The sequence below is a fragment of the Schistocerca serialis genome, chromosome 9 (assembly GCF_023864345.2).
Source record: "Schistocerca serialis cubense isolate TAMUIC-IGC-003099 chromosome 9, iqSchSeri2.2, whole genome shotgun sequence".
In the NCBI taxonomy this organism is placed as follows: Eukaryota; Metazoa; Arthropoda; class Insecta; order Orthoptera; family Acrididae; genus Schistocerca; species Schistocerca serialis.
The window spans coordinates 281,129,629-281,143,558 of NC_064646.1; the positions used below are offsets into that span (position 1 = coordinate 281,129,629).

General features: G+C 37.7%; 1 protein-coding gene across 1 annotated transcript in view; it reads left to right on the plus strand.

The window, feature by feature from the left end:
• LOC126419545 (alpha-tocopherol transfer protein-like) overlaps positions 1 to 13,930 on the plus strand; it is a 66,040-nt gene that overhangs the window by 44,743 nt on the left and 7,367 nt on the right. The window contains exon 5 of the mRNA XM_050086734.1: positions 12,890 to 12,992. Within this exon, the coding sequence (XP_049942691.1) occupies positions 12,890 to 12,992 (103 nt within the window). The remainder of the gene's footprint in view (positions 1 to 12,889; positions 12,993 to 13,930) is intronic.

Below are 13,930 nucleotides of genomic sequence, written 5' to 3' on the forward strand. Positions count from 1 at the left end.
TTCATGTGAGTAATTTACGCTGGTCTTTCCAAGTTTTAGAAACTAATAATGAATCGTGTAAATAAATTGTTAGTTCTTGCACTAATTCCTATCTTAGTGATTTATCTAGAGCACGAATGAAAGCTACAACTCAAATGTTAGAAATGAGTTGTAGTACCTTACATTGGTAAGATTACCTCCAAATAATAAGGCCATGCATGGTCTTGATTCTTTGTGTAATGGGACTTGTCAATACGCCACCTTTAAATTTAAAAAACTAAGCAACTCAGCTTCCTCAAATCTTGATAAGAACTCATCTATACTCACAGGTCCATCCCATTCAGTTTCCATCTGTTTACTGAGAGTTTGCGCATCCAAGAGTAAATTAATATCTCCTGCAGGTTTCTTAGCAACTAACAACAGATTATTGAGGACGCTAATACTTCACTCATGTACGTCTTAATCAAACATCTTTTGTATTTTACCTCTCATTGCAGATCAAAGATTCATTAGTACCAGGTATGGCTAAAAAATAGCATATCACCTTTCTTATAGTCCTTTACATATATATTCCTTATTTTTCCTGATTTATCTGACAACACACGTTTATATCCTGTAACTGAGTTTCCTATTCTTCTCGCAAAATAAATGATTCTCTTGATTTAATGTTTCTACCTAACGCATCTCTAGCCTGTCCTATTTTATCTACTACAATAATATCTGCTGAAGCCATTAAATGGAGGTGTTTCACCACAGGCTGATCATGTTTAACTTCTAATAAATTATTTTCAAAGGATATTCTAGACACTGTATGTCTTTCCCAAAAAGTTTTATTTTTATTATTTTTGATTTATACACTTCTTAGGTTTGCCACCAGATAACTTTGTACACTTCAGAAGTATATTTGCAACATACCCATCACCAGGGAAGCCTGAAAATTCACAACCCTCATTTTGTTAAAATCTAGCAGTATTGTATTAAATTAGCCAGTCTAAGCCTAAGAGTACATCTAGGTTTAAATTAGGTACAACTAGCAATGTCTAATAAAAAGTGAATGTATTAGTGATAAAATGTAGCCGCATTTCATCTGTGACTTGTTTTCCTTTACAACTGATAATTCTCTGAGCTAATACTGCAGTTACTAGTCATATTGGACAAGGATCGTTTTTTCAATTGCTTACAGCAAATCCTGTGAGATTAATGATGTTCGACTCTCAGAATATAAGTGAATATCGAATTGTTTTACAAAATATATCATGATATTTCTCATTCCTTCCTGGAATTTACTTCCCATCCTTTGAGTAACATCTTTCCATGTGAGGACTAATGTTTTCTCCACGTGAGGACCTGCTGTTCCATTGTCATTTCCTGAAGCCTGGGCCCTAGCCCAGAATGTCCATTGTTTTCCGGCGACTGTTACAAAAACGACATGTCAATTGACATATTTGTACGCCCGTTGTTTATATTATTCGAATTAGATGTCTGAGTCTTGTTACGTCATTTACTATTTACTTTGTTATTCTTCTGTTTCCTTACCACGAAGTATTTACTTTTAATTTTTCCTTGAAACCATGGAGGATGACGGTTTTAATTATAATTATCGAGTTTTCTCCCGGGGAATAGCTCCTTCGGGCTTAACTCACTAAACGCCCCTCACTAAAAGTTAATTAACTGTTCACAGCCACTCAACCATGATATCAAAGTTATTTCCTCATATGGGAACCAACACTTAGGAAAACATCATCTAAGCGTTGGATCTTCGAAGTAAAGTGTTAACGTTTCCTGTGTACGTGACGACCAACACTTCTTATAAATTTATCTTGGCAGTCACTGAAAGAGGTCTAGACTACCAAATTAGCGGTTCTAGATATAGCAGCATCCCCTTCCAAATGACTGAGGACAAAATCAATTTTCTTTGAGTCATCAGAACATTTAGACAGTGATCTGGAAAATACTCTTAAAATAGGTGGGATGTATATATCCGTCCGATTTCAATTTAAGAAATTGTCTGAATAAATTCCACCCACTTTATTGACGTTATTCTTCTAATAATTCTACAGGGAATCCAGAATTATTAGCAAATCTCTCTCTATTATATCACCAATTCATGCAACTACCTTTTTAATTCAGCCTTTGTTATCGTTGTACCTTCTGATGAATGAGGTATACTGTCAGACGATTCGATCTTCTCCTGCACCTTTTGTTCAATTAAATCACTAGCATGCTCCACAAAAGTTGCAGGCGTCGAGCCTGATATTGCAGTTCCGTCGGATTCATTGTTCTGCCCTGTAACTTATAACCAGACAGCTGTATCTGAGATATGCCTATATACGTCTGTATCTCTTGTTAAGCAAAATCTTACTAATTCCACGTATCATGAATATGACATTTCGTAATGATGAGGAATGTGTCAGTTTAACATAAGGTTTCTTTACAAGATATAGTTAATCTCTCTCTCTCTCTCTCTCTCTCTCTCTCTCTCTTTCTCTCTTTCTACTTCATATCTAAAAATTCATGTAAAGACTAGAAAGATTTGTTCTACAGTAATTCTTTTAATTCGTTTTTAAATGCTGGTTGGCTGTCTGTCAGACTTCTAATGCTATTTTGTAAATGAACAAAGTCTTTTGTGGCAGCGTAATTCACCGCTTTCTGTGCCAGAGTCAGATTTAACCCAGAATTGTGAGGATCATCCTTTCTTCTAGTGTTGTAGCTATGCACTTTGTTATCATTTTTAAAGTTTGACGTGTTATTAACAACAAATTTCTTAAGCAAATATCTGTTTTAAATCTTTATTTGCGTCCCTTTTACCAAATCACACTGCTTAAACAACTGAGAATGTAACTCCTATGTTAAAGTAGTAATAGCGGATTGCCATTTGACTATCTCATTATCTGTTTTCAGTTTTTCGTTTCGTCAGTCAGTTGTGTATCTTCATCTGATTTCTGATTCCTGAAACAACTGTTAACTCTAATTTTAAGCCGGTCCATGCACTATGCAACTAATTATTTAACTTAACAATAGTCTGAGCATTTGTTTCAACAAGTCCTTTTTCGAATCTAACACCTTGTGCCTCGATGGTCAGATTTAATTTATTCTTATTTGCATCTAGCTTAGTACCTTGCGCGCCTATGTTTATGTTAGTAGTATCCAGTGTAGCTCCCAATTCATCACCTTGAGCCATCATACTTGCTTTAATACTGTCTAACAGCTAAATCAGCAGAAGCTTTCAACACGTTCTCCACCTTCCTGGTTCTCACTGGCAGTGATAACAAATTTACGATAAACTACTTCGATCACTATTATAGAGAGTAGTTAACTATGTTAACAAAAATACTTCTGGACACAAATAGACTTTAATTACACCACAACACACACTACCGTCACAATAAAATAAATAAATTCAAACTGGCTTGAACACAGCTCACCAACCAATGCTTGTGTGTATTGCCACGTCGTGACGACGACGGGAAGTCGCTGCTTTGGCCGTCCTAAATTGCTGTACTTTAGCGACCAGCAGTAGTGATTACTGTCGGCTGTTGGTGCGTCATTGTGGAAGTGACGAAACAATTGAAGTTCTTAGAAATCATGGTGGCTGGTCCTCTGATTTATAGACTTCTTAAAATCCTTCTGCGTCGTACGTTCTCATATATTGTCGATTTATTTAGTTCCTATGTATCGTCAAACAATTTATTCTCCATTGTTTTTATCACCAATGATTATAATGGCTTGTGCACGTCGTCATAGTTACAGATTCTGACTCAGTTGTCAATGACACAAACGATAAACTCCAATATATCTTCGATAAAATATCACAAATCTTCAATAATTCCATTTTATGGTTACTAATATTATTATTCTTCATTAATATGGTTCATTTCCAGGAATGCTTATTCTAGTTCCTGTTACAAGGGCGCCTGTTGATGACTAGTTTTCCCGTTATCTATAACTTCAGACCATTAATTTGTTTTTGCTCACCTTACTATTTCTTCATGACCGCCAATCTTGAAAAGCTAGGACTTCGTTACCAAACTGTGCATCACTCGCTGGAGGTCAAGAGTACAGCAATACCACACCCTTAAAATAAACGGGAAATGTTTTCCTATTCTCAAATCAGATGAGTCTGTACATCATCGTCTCCTTAGAAGGAACAAGACAATAGTGTCATTGTGAAAAGTCAAATTGATAACTCGAGATACAACCTCAGAATGGTAATATTTATGTGACAGATAACGAAAGTCTATGTTGTTCTGCGGTGACGTCGTCTTCATTGTCACGGAGCTCTTCACTCGATAACGCGGTGTCCTCCAAGCCGGGACGCTTCAGCACGGAATAACTGCCAAGCTAGTAAGCACCGCCGACGTGTAGTGAAACTTTCATCGTCGTCCCTTCTTGAAAATACGCTGCATCCATCCATGCCAGTTTGCATGCACAAACAAAAATAAAAACTTCCAAACAGTGTCGACCATGGTGTCCACACTAATATAGGAACTGTAAAACCGTCGTTTCTGCCCGTTTGTCTATTTGAACATCCTAATTTTTCATGGGATTTAACTAGTAACTTGAACGTAAACAGGGACAGAGTACAGGCTATATTTTATGAGAGTAAGAACACAGAGAAAGAGATAGTATAATTTTAAACTTGTATCTAAAATCATCTGCTGAGCTTAGTAGTTCGGTTGTTTAATTATAATGGCGTAGTATGCCAATGAACCAGTAACCCTTCTTCAGAAGTCTGCTTCCTAACTATCATCAAGTTTTCACAACAGTAGCGTCCCTATATATCCGGTCTCCTCATTTCATGTGTAGGTCCTCCTTTCTTGGTCTGCATATCCTATTCATCACACAGTTTATACATATGGGTGCAGTATCCTGTTTATCATCCCACATCTGTCTATTCTCCTCTTTACTGATGTGTTCTAAGCGGCACTAACTCCTGCTTTATAACAAATTCATACGCTCTTGATTGTTTTTTTTTTCTCCATGTTTCAAGTATTCCTCTACACTCCATTAATAGCGACCAAGTCTTGGTCATGATGGACCTTCAAGATCTCTTTTGTGGTATAATCTGGACATCAGCATGTCATGCAGTGATAATTTAGTAGTTCTCGTCCTTCCTGTTCCTCTCTTCCTCAACAAAATGTCACTAACCTGTATGATACCTTCCATTGATTTATCACACATTCGTATCAACTACATACAATTATCAATGTATGTGTTTCGTTATGTGAGTAATGAACATAGGATAGTGGAACAAAACATAATTAATCGAGAAACAGTAAAAGATGAAGAGATCATTACATAGACATAGGTTGTAATATAATGAGCAACTGGATCCTCATAGGACTCTTTATGTTATGAACCTTTCCATCATAGCTATATTTTAAATTCCCTTTTCCTTATTCTTTAATGAATCTACAAGGAACACTGCTGTTGCATGGGGAACGCCAGCCACCTGATGTGGACCTCCAGGTCTGTAAAAAAACTTGATAGCTTGTTTCATTGTATTAGAACTATGATGATAAGCAGATACAATATCATTCACCTCGAAATTTACCACTGCAGCATGACTATTATGCTCCTTCACTCTAATTTGAGAACTTTTCTTTAACTAATTTTTCAAAGCTATATGATTATGAGCTTTGTGTAACATTAGTCAGTCATCTCAAAATTTGTCCTTGCAGCGTAACTGTTATGCTCTTTCACTCTAATTTCATCACTTTTCTTTACTTACTTTTCCAATATTTGTGCATATTGTCCTTGAGGATATCGATATATCTTTAACAACGCGTCTCCAATAAATTTTCTGTTCACCACTCCCACTGGTAAAAGAACAATACACAAATGAGGTAACTCGTCTAATATCACTTGTAACTTGGGAATTGTTTAAGCCCATGTAGTATGTTTACATCAGCAATACTTTCTACGAAGTCCTCACAACATCATTACCCATAACGAACTCTTCGACTAAGGATGGTATTTGGAAGTAGCACTATACTGCAATTCTTCCCATGCTAAGGATGCCTTAAAATTATGGCTTACAAATTGTGTACCATTACCTGCAAGTATCGATCTTGGTTCCTCTGTACTTGCAAAATATTCTTGTAAACGGTTAAAACACTGTACCTGCCTTTGCTATTTTAATGGGATATAGGTTCAAGTCTTTTGACCAACATAAAGTTGCTACAAAAATACTCTACGTCTGGGTGAAGGATCAAATAGATCAGTGGCTGTTAAGGTATTTAATGCCTTTGGCACTACTGGATACATTATGAAATTCAAAGCATTACTACAGTCTTTAACTCAGTGATGTAAGTCACAAGTACATAATTTTTCCTTCACCTTCCCACTTAAATTTCTAAAATAGCAAAATTTTACTGTATGCTTAGTACACATGCATATTTCAAAGTGTGTATAGCTTTTGTGTAAATACCATACTAGGTCATTAACTGCTGTAGTAGGGACATGTATGTCGAACTGCTTGATGAATCATCAGTTCTCCAAAATAAAACCACACAACAATTTATATTTATCTTTTTGGTTAATTTTACATGGTTCCAACACATTACAATAGGAGCAAATGTTTGTAAGATCACACGTTATCTCTTATTTCTTGTGCTAACCGTGTGACATTATTGTTACAATAACTTATCTTAACAAAATTTACTCTAAAAATGGTACCAGGCCCAACAGTTCTTATTTGTTACTAATAAAAGTGCTCCTCACTGTCACAGTAATCATAAGTTGGTAACGTAGGCTTCCTGTAACACGTCACTTTAGCAAAGTTATGTATTATAGCACAAAAGTTAACTACAAACTGAACAGAAAAGCAGACAGTAGTTACAAGAATTGAAGTACATGAAAGCGAGACAACAGTTGACGAGGGAGTGATACAGGGCTGTAATGCGTCCCCTTGCTATTCAGACTGTACAGCACAAAAGGTAACTACAAACTGAACAGAAAAGCAGACAGTAGTTACAAGAATTGAAGTACATGAAAGCGAGACAACAGTTGACGAGGGAGTGATACAGGGCTGTAATGCGTCCCCTTGTTATTCAGACTGTACGCTGGTCAACTGCTAAAGTAAATCAGTGTGAACCTTGGAGTTGGAACTAAAGTTCACGGAGAAGAAAAGAAATGATGTTGTTTGTCAATGATATTGTGATTCTGTCAGAGGTGGCACAGGTCTTCGAAGACCAGCTGAATAGTATTGTTACTGCCACGAAAATTTATACTGACAGTCTGTATAAAAATGGGAAATATTGTTTCCAAAAGACTCTAAAAGTTCTTAACAGATTTACTTCAGATTTTTTAATGACACTCTAATAAACATTGGAACGGACGTAGATTAATATTTTTTTACGTAACAACGTTAAAACTGATAGTGAGATAGAAAAGGCCGTGCTGTGGTGTGGAAATGTCCATATTTTTTCTTACAGTTGGATTCAATAACGTTGTTGTTGTTGTTGTTGTTGTGGTCTTCAGTCCAAAGACTGGTTTGATGCAGCTCTCCATGCTACTCTATCCTGTGCAAGCTTCTTCATCTCCAAGTAACTACTGCACCCTACATCCTTCTGAATGTGTTTAGTGTATTCATCTCTTGGTATGTCTCCACAACTTTTATCCTCCACGCTGCCTTCCACTACTAAATTGGGGATTCCTTGAAGCCTCAGAACATGTCCTACCAACCGATCCCTTCTTCTAGTCAAGCTGTGCCACAAATTGCTCTACTCCCCAATTCCATTCAGTACCTCCTCATTAGTTATGCAGTCTACCCATCTAATCTTCAGCATTCATCTGTAGCACCACATTTCGAAAGCTTCTTTTCTCTTCATGTCTAAATTATTTATCGTCCAGGTTTCACATCCATAAATGGCTCCACTCCATACAAATACTTTTAGAAAAGACTTCCTGACACTTAAATCTATACTCGATGTTAACAATTTCTCTTCTTCAGAAACGCATTTCGTGATATTGCCAGTTTACATTTTATATCCTCTCTACTTAGACCATCATTAGTGATTTTGCTCCCCAAATGGCAAAACTCATCTACTATTTCAAGTGTCCCATTTCCTAATCTCATTCCCTCTGCATCACCTGATTTAATTTGACTACATTCCACTACCCTCGCTTTGCTTTTGTTGATGTTCATCTTATATTCTCCTTTCAACACGCTGTCCATTCCGTTCAACTGCTCTTTCAGGTCCTTTGCTATCTCTGACACAATTACAATGACATCGGCAAACGACAAAGTTTTTATTTTTTCTCCATGCATTTTAATTCCTACTCCAATTTTTTCTTTTTTTTCCATTACTGCTTGCTCAGTATACAGATATAATAACATCGGGGATAGGCTACAACACTGTCCCACTACCTTCCCAACCACTGCTTCCTTTCCATGCGCCTCGACTCTTATAACTGCCATCTGGTTTCTGTACAAATTGTAAACAGCCATTCGTTCCCTGTATTTGACCGCTGCCACCTTCAGAATTTGAAAGAGAACATTCCAGTCAACATTGTCAAAAGCTTTCTCTAAGTCCACAAATGCTACAAACGTGGGTTTGCATTTCCTTAACCTATCTTCTAAGATAAGTCGGAGGGTTAGTATTGCCTAATGTTTTCCAACATTTCTACGGAATCCGAATTGATCTTCCCCAACTTCGGCTTCTACCGGTTTTTTAATTCGTCTGTAAAGAATTTTCGTCAGTATTTTGCAGCCGTGACTTATTGAACTGATAGTTCGGTAATTTTCACGTCTGTCAGCACCTGCTTCCTTCAGGATTGGAATTATTAGATTCTTCTTGAAGTATGAGGATATTTCACGTAGAGGTTTGTCATAACTGGTTCTCCCTAGGCTTTCACTAGCTCTAATGGAATGTTGTCTACTCCAAGGGCCTTGTTCCGACTTAGGTCTTTCAGTGCTCTGTCAAACTCTTCAGTACCATATTTCCAATTTCATCTTCACTTACGTCCTATTCCATTATCATAATATTGCCTTCAAGTACATTACCTTGTATAGAGCCTCTATATACTCCTTCCAACTTTCTGCTTTCCCTTCATTGCTCAGAACTGGTTTTCCATCTGAGCTCTTGATAGTTATAAAAGTGGTTCTCTTTTCTCCAAAGGTCTCTTTAATTTTCCTGTAGGCATTATCTATCTTACCCCTAGTGATATATGACTCCACATCCTTACATTTATCCTATAGCCGTCCCTGATTAGCCAATTTGCACTTCCTGTCGATCTCATTTTTGAGACGTTTGTATTCTTTTTTCCCTGCTCCATTTACTGCATTTTTATATTTTTTCTTTAATCAATAAATTCAATATCTCTTGTGTTACCCAATGATTTCCACTAGCCCTCGTCTTTTTACCTACTTGATCCTCTGTTGCCTTCACTATTTCATCTCTCAAAGTTACCCATTCTTCTCCTACTGTATTTCTTTACGCCGTTCTTGTCAATGATTCCCCAATGTTCTCCCTGAAACTCTCTAGAATCTCTGGTTCTTTCAGTTTATACAGGTTCTATCTGCTTAAATTCCCACCTTTTTGCATGTTTTTCAGTTTTAACCTACAGTTCATAACCAATAGAGTATGGTTAGTGCACATCTTGCCCCTGGAAATGTGTTACAGTTTAAAACCTGTTTCCCAAATCACTGTCTTACAATTGTATTATCTATCTGAAACTTTCCAGTGTCTCTGGGCCTCTTCCACGAATACAACCTTCTTTCATGAATCTTAAACCAGGTGTTAGCTATGATTAAGTTATGCTCTGCGCAAAATTCTACCAGGCAGCTGCTTCTTTCATTCCTTATCCCCAGTCCCTATTCACCTACTACTTTTCCTTCTCTTCCTTTTCCTACTATCGAAATCCAGTCCGCCATGACTATTAAATTTGCGTTTCCCTTCACTGTCTGATTAATTTCTTTTATCGCACCATACATTTCTTCAATCTCTTCGTCATCTGCAGAGCTAGTTGGCATATAAACTTCTACTACTGTGGTAGGTGTGGTTCGTGTCAATCTTGGCTTCAGTAATGCTTTCACTATGCTGTTCGTAGTAACTGACCGGCGCTCTTATTTCTTAATTCATTATTAAGCCTATTCCTGCATTATCCCTATTAGTTTTTGTTTTATAGCTCCGTATTCACAGTCTTGTTCCTCCTGCCACCGAACCTCACTAATTCCCACTATATCTAACTTTAACCTATCCATTTCCCTTTTTAAATTTTCTAACCTACCTGCCCGATTACGGGATCTGACATTCCACACTCCGCTCCATAGAACGCCAGTTTTGTTTTTCCTGATAACAACGCCCTCCTGAGTGGTCCACGCCCGGAGATCCGAATGGGGGGACTATTTTACCTCCGGAATATTTTGTCCAAGAGGACGCAATCATCTTTTACCCATACAGTGAAGCTGCATGTCCTCAGGAAAAATTATAGCTGTAGTTTCCCCTTGCTTTCAGCTGTTCGCAGTATCAGCACAGCAAGGCCGTTTTGGTTAATGTTACAAGGCCAGATCAGTCAGTCATCCAGACTGTTGTCCCTGCAACTACTGAAAAGGCTGCTGCCCATCTTGAGGAACCACTCGTTTGTCTGGCCTCTCAACGGATACCCCTCCGTTGTGATTGCACCTACGGTATGGCTATCTTTATCACTGAGGCAAACACGCCTCCCCACCAACTGCAAGGTCCATGGTCCATGCAGGTGGGGGGAGGTCGAGTAATAATAATAATAGTTGGGTTTTCTTACACGTATATTAAAGTTTTATACACAACAATGACTTATATTGTTTCTTCCAGATAGGTTCATCCAAAAACGTGTACAATGGGAAAGTAATATTTGTGGTTTGTATATTATTATCCAATATAAATTTCCCAAAAATTTGTAATGCTACCTGTTCAGAGATCTAAAAGTACAGAAAATTGTGTCACTGAAGGTACAATCCTCACAGACCCAGCAGTTGGAGGGCTGTCTCTCATACCTTGTATACCAGTGCTCCCAACCGATTTATGCATTTAGTTTAAGCTAATCTAGGTTTCGTTTGTAGCAACAGTAAAGGAGGCTCAAGATAGGACATTCAGATGCGTTGGAACTGATTTACGATCAGAGTATTTTACTATTGTCGGTTATGTGTATCCTTTCAATAACTGTTACTACACAGCATTCTAAAAACTAAAACTCAACTCTGTACTGTTAAAACGTGGGCTATGTATTTTTTAAAGAGCAATCGACAACAGCAGTGTACATAACACTGTAGATATTCTGTGAAAATGAGCTGTTTTATTTTCTTCCTTAAAGTCAGTTTTAACTGTGGTAACAGGGTATTTAAATATTGACAAATTGGTCACCTGGTCATTTTTATGTTGCACATTTAGGAACTAGTAGTTTAGAAAACCAATTCATACTCTTACCACGCAATATTCAAATACCGAAAAATGTTGCATATTCCGAAGTTTTGTAATTACATTGTACACAAAAATTTTTTTTTTAAAAAAAACTTAAAAACAATAAAAACCAAACAGACTAACAATGCAGTATTTATTAATCATGTTCTATATGATTTATTATAATTTGGAGTTCCATTCCTTTCTTTAAAAAAAATGCTTCTATGCCCTTAGTTACATTGAACAGTTTAGAAGGTGTTGCAATTTGTGAACAACATAAAAATTCGATTAAAGAAAACGATGCATGCAGATCATACAGCCCACGCGAGCGAAACAGCAGGCGCTAAGCTAGATAACAATATAGCACAAAAGGATGAACTTTGCATGGTGTCATGACGGGGAAGCTCAAATGTGTGTGAAATCTTATGGGACTTAACTGCTAAGGTCATCAGTCCCTAAGCTTACACACTACTTAACCTAAATTATCCTAAGGACAAACACACACACCCACGCCCGAGGGAGGACTCGAACCTCCGCCGGGGCCAGCCGCACAGTCCATGACTGCAGCGCCAAGACCGCTCGGCTAATCTCGAGCGGCATTTCTATTCCTTCAAAGAGGGCGAAGTCACAATGAGAAACCAAACTTGCGTCCGGACACAAGTCCCAAGGATATCTCAGATTAAGATTTATATCCAATTCCCGTACATATTTAACATTTGCACAGCTTTGTTGGATTTGCTAGTACTTTAGAAGATGAAATTCAACTAATTTAAAGCAAGTTTAGTGGAATATAGTCGAATTAAAGAAGGCAATGCAATTTTTCTTAGGAAATTAGGTACTAACAGTAGTAAATGAAAACTAATTGCCGATGGCTGAAATAGAAAGGAAGACATTACTTCCAGACCGGTAACAGCAAGAAAAGTACTCTTTTAAAATGAGAAACATTTTACATGTAGTATATAAATGTACTCTGAAAATATTTATCGAGTCAACCTTGAATGGAAGTGAAATGTTGACGAGAAACAGAATAGACATGAACAGAACAGAAGCTTTTGAAATGTGGCGCTGAATGCCGAAGATTAAATAGGTATATTGGATAGCTGATGAATACGCATAATATCAAATTAGGGAGAAAAAAGGATTATGTCACTTGCGTGATTAGAAGAATGGATCGTTTGATAACACATGTCATGAAGCGTCGAGTAATAGTGTAATTGGTAATGGAGAGGGGTGGGGGGGGGGCGGTAACTGCTGTAGAGTCAGATTAAGGCTTTGGGTACAGCAAGCAGTCTCAAACGGCTGTGGGTTGCACAGGATATATTTTCATTGAGAACTGTTTTAAGTCAGTTTTCGGACTTAAGACTTCAACAACAAGTTACGTAGAAAGAAGTTAACTTGTGCAGAGAACAGAATAAAAAGTACTGTTACCAGAATGTGTCTGAATTGTGTGTTACGCCTTAGCATACGTTGTAATGCTTTCAAAAAAGGATTTCGTTCTTGTATTTATGCTTGTCGTGTTTTTTTTTCAGATCTTCATACATTCCAATCTGGAGTCCCTTTATAAGCACGTCCCCAAGAAAATCTTACCAGAAGAGTACGGAGGAGAAGCTGGGCCTATAGAAAAATTGGAAAGTAAGTGCAAACCATTGCTAGTTAGCGACTCTCACGTCATTCTCAAAGTGAATAAAAAAGTAATTTCCTTATGCATCTTTTTATTACCGTATCTACCGACGTAAAAAAAAGTGAAGTACACTAGAGCTTAAATTTACGACGTTGCGCCTTACTCGAAAGCTTCTTGAGATACTCTCTGTACAATAGCAATATCTGCCCAGGATTTTCATTTGCTCCAAATAGCGGTGATCCCTCTATAAATTACACACGTGAGGGGAAGGGCGCAAGTAGTCGTGTAACCAAATAAAGTGATTAGTCTTCCATGCCGTAAAGGCACACATCTGGTCAGTCCCACTTCCTTAGGTTAACTGTATAGGAATTTACAGACAGTTTCCATACTACTAGTTCGTTTGTCTACAGATAACTGCTACAGGTTGCCTCCGTGCTATGTGTGTAGCATTAATACCCACCAAAGCAGAGATCCTATGTTAGATTCCTGGTGACTACTATGGAGTTTTCTAATTCACAGAGAATGGAGTTCAAATGAAAAGCTTCTGGGCATTATACGCAGAATGAATGGCACAAAAGCCGACGAAGTGGTTTTTATAGGCCTGGATATTGAGCATGACGGAATACCATCCATGAATAGTTCGACGGACGCTCCATGGACGCCAGGCTGCAGCCTGGGCCGTGAGGTCACCTGATCCCTGTGCTACTGAATCCATTTGGGCTAACGTAGATAGTAATAAGCGCCCTTCCTCCTTCCTCCAATGAGTTTGCAACTTACCTACCTACTTTCCACAATAGCTAATGTACCTATGCGGCGTCAAAGGTTTCTATATCCATTAGACAACTCTCTGTTATGTTTCTTCTATTGAAATGGATGTTGTTGTTTTTGTGGTCTTCAGTCCTGAGACTGGTTTGATGCAACTCTCCATGCTACTCTATCCTGTGCAAGC